This window comes from Carlito syrichta, unplaced genomic scaffold (genome assembly GCF_000164805.1).
Source record: "Carlito syrichta isolate Samal-C Ts95f unplaced genomic scaffold, Tarsius_syrichta-2.0.1 Scaffold309836, whole genome shotgun sequence".
NCBI classification, from domain to species: Eukaryota; Metazoa; Chordata; class Mammalia; order Primates; family Tarsiidae; genus Carlito; species Carlito syrichta.
In genome coordinates this window covers 208901-216134 of record NW_007253932.1, presented here as the reverse complement: position 1 = coordinate 216134, position 7234 = coordinate 208901, and the positions used below count along the sequence as shown (strand labels likewise).

General features: G+C 60.2%; 1 protein-coding gene across 2 annotated transcripts in view; it reads right to left on the bottom strand.

The window, feature by feature from the left end:
* Positions 1 to 1743: 1743 nt before the first annotated feature.
* The window catches only part of PLBD2 (phospholipase B domain containing 2), a 24688-nt gene continuing 19197 nt past the window's right edge, over positions 1744 to 7234 (bottom strand). The window contains exons 7-12 of one of the 2 annotated variants that reach the window (XM_008067972.1): positions 4908 to 5068; positions 4236 to 4331; positions 3958 to 4029; positions 3107 to 3259; positions 2775 to 2937; positions 1744 to 2569 (exon numbers count right to left, since the gene is read on the bottom strand). In XM_008067972.1, coding sequence (XP_008066163.1) covers positions 2402 to 2569; positions 2775 to 2937; positions 3107 to 3259; positions 3958 to 4029; positions 4236 to 4331; positions 4908 to 5068 — 813 coding nt within the window. In that variant the 3' untranslated portion in view covers positions 1744 to 2401. The remainder of the gene's footprint in view (positions 2570 to 2774; positions 2938 to 3106; positions 3260 to 3957; positions 4030 to 4235; positions 4332 to 4907; positions 5069 to 7234) is intronic. The other variant, XM_021717525.1, reaches the window with a different exon arrangement.

Genomic DNA, 7234 nt, shown 5'->3' with positions numbered 1-7234 from the left:
AAGCGGGCGCACCCGGCCGGGGCCGAAGGATCGCCTCGCTCTTCTCCCGGGAAGCCCACTCCCCACCCGTACTCATTTTCTAATGCGCGAACGGACTTTCCATGGGAAAAGAAAGAGACGTATTTATGGAACTCGGATCCTGTGCGTGCCTCCGGCGCCGGCGCCGGCCCTCTCGCCGGGCCCTCAGCCCCGCCCTCAGCCCGAGCAAGCGGCACTCGCCCCCACGGGGGACCCTGGGCCCGCGGCAGGGCCAGGACCCCGCTCCCGCGGGGCCGGAGGGGCCCGTCCCGCACCACAGGAGCAGGCGGCTGGACAAGGGGCACTTGGGGGGCCAAGGGCAGCCTCACCCGCCGGGGAGGCAGCCTCACCCGCCCTCCTTGTGGCAGGAAGTCCTTCCTGGTAGGAAGCTCATCGCGGGCCAGCTGAGAGCAGAGCAGGGAGGCGTCCGTCCCTGGGGGTTGCAAACTGACACTGGACACCCACCTCTGGACTCGAACCCTCCTGAAACATGGAACCCTCTCCTCCAACGAACAAGCATGCTGAGGCCCGAGTATAAAACAGATCCAGGAAACCGCCGGGGCTGCCTTGAGAGCATGGGGGACCCCCACCCACCCCACCATACCAGCCACCCTCAGAAACACCCACTCCCACCTACAGTGGCTCCAGGGCACGTTTGGGGGGACCTCGAGTTCAAAGTCAAGCCTAAGAACCACATGGATCCTCTCGTAAATAACAGGGGTGCCGGATCCCGCCTCAGAGCCAGGTCTGACTTCCACTTGGGAGGGATACAAGTGCATTTTAAAAGCCTGGGGGCCGAGGTCAGGCAGTGGCGCACACCTGTAATCCCAGCACTTTGGGAGGCAGAGGCGAGAGGATTGCCTGAGTCCAGGTTTCGAGACCCGACTGAGCAACTTGGCGAGACCTTGTCTCTACAATCAGTCAAAAAATGAGCCGGGAGGAGAGGGAGGGAAGGAGGAAGAGGGAAAGGGCAAGGAGGGAAGAAACAGTGACAACAACAAGCCAAACTTGGTGGTGTTGCCTGCAGTCCCAGCCACTCAAAAGACTGAGGCCGAATAAACAGGCATCTGGATGGACGGGCAGATGGAATGAAAGGATGGATGGATGAAAAAAGAACAAACAAACAGATGGATATGGGTGAATGGGTGGATGAATGTGGGTGAGTGGAGGTGTGTGGTCAGGTGGGCGGATGAGTGGGCGAACAGGAGGGTGGGTAGACGGATGGATGGAGGTGGGTGGATGCATGGGTGGACAGCTGGGTAGACAGATGGATGGACGGATGGATGGATGGGCGGGTGGATGGACAGACAGATGGACAGACGGATGGACGGACAGATGGAGAGATGGACGTTTGGTTGGTTGGCTGGGTGGCCGGCTGGCTGGTCGGATGGTTGGTAGGGTGGGTGGATGGATGGACAGACAGATGGACAGATGGGTGGATGGACGGTTGGCTGAATGGATGGATGAATGGGAAGGTGGGTGGGTGGGTAAATGGATGGGTGGGAGGATTGACAGGTAGATGGATGGGTGTTAGAAGAGTGGACCACGGACAGATGGAACGTGTGGATGAGGAGGCATGGCAGAGGGCCATGCTGACGGACAGTGGGTGAGGGGGCTGGCAGATGTGCGAATGGACAGGAGGATGCATGGCACGTGGTGCATCACCCAAGCCCGAGAGGAGAGGTGCCCACCCGGCCTCCCCACTGCCCAGGAAGCATAGATGCGTCACAGCCTCTCTTGTTTAATGGCACCACAGCCTGCGGTTTGGTTCTTCCAGCAAGGGGGCTGTGGGCGTGGCCCTGAGGCCAGAAGCAGGCCCTGGGTGGGCGGAGGAGTGCTGAGCTGACTCTCCCTGGAGACAGAAGAACAGGACCCTCAGGACCCGCCAGCCACAGGAGGCCAGAAACTTTGGTTTGTGTCTTGTCAAGCTTCTGTCCTCAAGGAAGCGCCCAGAAGGGAAGACAACCGGGCTGCTTCCTGAGGGAGCAAGGCGCTGGGCTGCAGCTGAGAGGAGGGAGGCCAGCTAGAGACAGGCCTGGGTCCAGGGCTGACATGTCACCAACTCCAGCGCCACCCAGGACCAGAGCTGGGAACAGGCCTGTCCTGCCCGCGGCTCCCAGGACGCCTCCCAAGCCCCAGGAGTGTGGGGAGGGGGCCCAGCAGCAGGAGCGAGTCGGAAACAGAGGGAGGCAGAGGCCGGGTGTGCCCCACTTTGGGGGGTGTGGGAGTCAGTTCTGAGCCCCGAAAGGTCCCGGGCCCGCCAGGTCCTGGGCCTCGCCCCAGGAGGAGACGGCCTCGACCCCGGAAGGGGGTGGGGCAGGAGGTCAGGGTGGCTGGACAGGCCACTCGGCAGAGCAGGGCAGGGCGGCACACAGCCAGGGCTTCAGTTCCAGGAGACCTTGATGGGCAGGAACTTCCAGAGGTCAGGCTGGCCCATGTGCAGCAGGCCTGGGAAGGGTGAGCTGCTCCACTGGAAGGGGGGCACCTGGTCCCACGTGGGGCCACTGGCCGCCCACAGGCTCAGCGCCTTGGCCAGCGGCAGGCTGGTCACCTGGGGCCAGCAAACAGGCGGCTGAAGGGGGCTGGCCCGCCCAGCCCAGCCAGGAGCCCAAGTCCAAACCCGGCCTGAGCTCAGCCTGACCCCCCCATCTGACGGCCCAGGGACTGGGACCCCAGCACACCCACCCTGTCTCTCTGCAGTGCGGGGGACCCACCCACACCCACAGCCCCTGACCCAGCCCCGGCGGGAGCAGTACCTTCACGTCAATGCCGCCGTGGGAGCGCTGGCGCAGGGCTGGGAAGGGGTAGGAGCCGTTGGCTGGGTTGAGATCAGAGCGGGCAGAGATGGCATTCTCCCCATTGGGCTGCGGGTTGCAGGCTTTGCACAGGGACAGGGGGTCGTGGAGGAAGTCGTTGTACCTGGATGAGGGACAGGAGGGAGCCTCAGCCACGCCGGGAAGGGGAAGCCTGGTGGGAGTCCTGTGACAGCCCCCCCATCAGGGCCCCTTCCCTGCCCTCAGGTCTGATGAGTTGGTACAGTGACACGCAGAGAGCTCTGTGGCCTGGGCTCCCTCCCCACTCCACCCACCTCATCAGCCGGACCATGGAGTCCACGTCGTGTACCAGAGACTGGTTGCGCCGGAAGATCCGGGCCCGGGGACTCCCGTCGTAAGAAAACCAGTCCCCGTACTGGGCCACCAGGTCCTGCAGCCCACTGGCATTGAACACAGTCTCGAAGGACCTGCTGGGCACACAGGTGGTCACCCACAACCCTTACCAGCCTCACCCAGCTGTGGCCATGACCAAGGATGCGGGGCTGGGGGTGACACCTGAACACTATCATGAACAACTACAACAGCAAGAACAGCAGTAATAGTGTCTTTGGGGCCAAGCATGGAGGCACTTTGGGAGGCTGAGGCGGGAGGATGGCTTGAGCCCAGGAGCTGGAGGCTGCAGTGGGCTCCGAACGCACCGCTGCACTCCAGCCTGGGAAACAGAGTGAGACTCCGACTCAAAATGAAAGTCTTTCGTTTGTGCTGGGAGAGGGCCAGGCTTGGGCTCTGGTGTCCAAAAGACATGGATTCAAGTTCTGGCTTCACATTCACCGGCAGGGGAGCCCTGAGAAAGCCGGGCACTTTCCCAGGGCCTCAGTTTCCTCATCTGCGAAACGGGAGCAGGAGCCACGGCCATCAAGAGTGGAGGTCATAGGGATCAAGAAGACGCACAGTGACCAAGGGAGGTGACGACCGTGCAGCCAGGTTCGGTCCCTGAGTGAGGCCACCCACACGACCCCACTACAGATGCCAGAACTGCGAGGTTGCGTGGATGCTACCCAACATAGCAGAGCTGCCGGGGGCAAGGCTTGTTGACCCTGTGGGTGGAGCTTTTAGTTTCATAGAGGGCTGGGGGGGCAGACAGCAGGGCAGGGGGGGCACGTACGGTATGTTGTAGCTGGCCCAGTAAGTCTTCTGGTAGAGCTCTGAGGTCTTGTCGGCCACCACCACCATGCCCCTGGGACCGAGACGACAGACAGGGCTCCCGTGAGCACTGCCCGGCTCCAGGACCCCGGGGCTCATCACCTGGGGCAGGGTATTCCCTGAACCTTCGGGGGCACCTTCTCTTCCAGCCCCCCTTCCTGAGGCTCCCTCCCTCACGGCTCCACTCACCTCCGGGCCTGGGCAGCTCCCTCTGCCCGGGCATCCCCCCACAGTACTCACGGGATCTGTTCCAGGACGGTGAGCACCTTGTTCCCAGGGCTGGGCCCGCCGGGGACAAATGCCTTGTAGTCCACGATCATCCACTGGTTGTTGTACCTGCCGGGCCGAGGAGGGACTGAACAGAGCCCGGGGCCGTCGCCCAGGCCCCCTCGCTCGCCACTGCTCCCTGGGCCCACAGTCAGCACTCACAAGCACTGGGCCGAGGGGGCTAGTCATTCACTGTCTCCCTGACACTGCGGCTTGACCCGAGTGTCCGCAAACCCCTCTCCGGCCATGCTGTGTACTTGTTCCAGAATATTCTACGGCTCCCTGGAGCTTATCAGAACAAAGGCCAGGCCCTCTGCTGGATGTTCTGAGGCCAATTACAGTGTCTCTGGCATGCAGGCCCTGCCACCCACCGCCGTCCACCTCTTCACAGCCTGCCCATGTCCCCAGAGCCCTCAGGCTCCAAGTTTTCTTCCTGCCTGCCTCCCGGGGACCCTCCCCGGGTGGAGGAGACATTCTGCAGGGAGACGCTCCCTTCCCCAGCCTCAGTTTCCTCATGTATCAAACCAGGGAAGGGCTCCAGGACCCCTTCCTCCTCCCATGAGCACCTGAGTGGCGCTCGGCGGGAGACGTGGGGTGTGAGGGTCTGAGTGCTAAGGGGGAGGGGCAGGCTGGGAGCCCACTCACGTGCCGCTGTTGAACCTCTTGAAGGTGTCTGCCCAGCTGGCCCCGTCCGAGGCCAGGCGGTTGGCCACGACATTGCGCACCCACTCCAGCACGCAGCCCTTGGGCTGCACATACTTCCACAGAGCCGGGTTCTTGTTGCCAATAGTGGTCTCCAGCGTGACCTGTGGGAGAGCCGGGGTGGGGGGTCGCTGCACAGCCTGGGCATGCTGCCACCAAGTGGCAGTGCCGCATCAGTCATGGCTCATGAGGTATTCAGCAGCATTTTTTTTTAAGAGACAGGGTCTCACTCTGACGCCCAGGTTGGGGGACACTGGCACCATCCCAGCTCACTGTAACCTCCATCACCTGGACTCAAATGATCCTCCCGCCTTGGCCTCCTATGTAGTTGGGACTACAGGTATGCCACCGAGGCCAGCGAATTTTTTTCGTAGAGGGTTCTGCTATGTCGTGCAGACTCACAGTTTTGATTAAACACGTATCACTCATATCCTGGCTCAGGTGCGTGTTTCTCACTGGCTCCTTGGACAAGCACTGAGGGGGATTCAGGATGCTACACCCCGCTCTGCCCCAGACACAGCCCCCGAGGCGCTCCACAGCTCCCCTCCACCCCCCATCAGTCCTCCAGCCCTTTCCCCAGCGAAGCAGCCTCCCATTCCTGTCCCTCCCCTGCAGTTCTGCTCCGAGGCCCTGGAGGCCTTCACAGGAAGGGAGGCCTCACCCACCTCCTTCCAGTCCTGGAGCAGGCAGGATGCCCACTCCCCTGCAGTTGCCTCTTCCCCTCCTCCACTTTCTCCCTGAACCCTGGTCTGTCTTCTGCATATTTGACAGTTAAGCCTCGTCCTTGTCAGTTACAAACAAATACAACCACATCAACTGCCCAGACGGTTTTGCAGAACTCGAACACATCAGGAGTGTAGGGGGCTCTGAATATAAAATGGTCCTATGTTGGGGGTCTCTGAGCCTCCAGGGATGCTGTAACCTCCATCACTGGGCTCAAGTGATCCTCTCCTTGTCACTGGAGTGCAGTGGCATGACAAGGGCTCACTGTAGCCTCAATTTCCTGGGCTCAGACAATCCTTCTGCCTCAGCCTCCCGAGTAGCTGGGACCACCACACTCGGCTAGCTTTTTAAATTTTTTGTAGAGATAGTGGTCTCACTATGTTGCCCAGGCTGGTCTTGAACTCCTGAGCTCAAGCTATGCACAAGTATTGATGTCCCCTTCTTACTGACAGGTAAACTGAGGCAGGAAGAAGCTAAGAGACTTGACAAGGTGACAGCTGGTATGTGGAAGGACAAGATTCTATCCCAGACTTCCAGCTGTTCTTCCAGCTGTTGAATCAGTGCTTGTCCTCTGCATGGCAGAGGGTGTTAACACCCTCCTCCTCCTTCATAACAAAGGCGAGAACAGCAGAAGACAGTGGTATCTGTAAACGTGACTTTTCAAGAAGACATCTCCAGCGCAAACCTCTCAGCAGTCATGCCCGCTGGGCACAGGTTCCTCCCCTTCCTGGGCCTTGAAGTTTCTTTCTACCTCAACCAGCTTTTCATAGCATCAAATCCAAGGGCAGGAGTAGCGCATGGCTTCCTCCCTCCAGGGCATGCAAGACCTTAACCTGGGGCAGGGCTCAGCGTCTCTAATCTTGAATGGAGAAAACATTTCGCCGGCCAAGGTGGCTCACGCCCGCAATCTCAACACTTTGGGAGACTGAGAAAGGAGGATCACTTGAGCCCAGGAGTTTGAGGTTGCAATGAGCTATGGTCGCACCTCTGCACTCCAGCCTGAGCGACACATCGAGACCCTTTCAGACTGTCAATCAGTCAGTCAAGCAATCACCAGCCGCCAGGACTGCTGAGGGGGTCTGTGACACAAAGATAGCTGGGGTCCCTGATGGAAGGAAAGCTTCCTGCCCTGCAGTTTTCCAGGTAAGTGGGTGAAACCGGTTCACCTGCCCTCCTGATAGCCTCAGACCCCTCCGGTTCACACTTAGAAAAAAGAAACAGAGCAGACAAGAATAAGAGTCCCTCCCCTGCACTGTCACCCCGGTGAGTCCGCGGCCTGCACAGAGAGAGTCTTTTTTTTTTTTTTTTTAAGCCAGAGTCTCACTCTGTCGCCCAGACTGAAGTGCAGTGGCCGCTCCTGGCCACCGCAGCCTTGACCTGCTGGGCTCCAGCGATCCTTCGGCCTCAGCCTTCCTAGTAGCCGGAATTACAGGCGCACGCTACCATGACTGGCTAATTTTTTGATTTATTGTAGAGATGAGGTCTCACCAAGTTGCCCAGGCGGGTCTCGAACCCGCCTGCTCAGGCAATCCACTCATCTCAGCCTC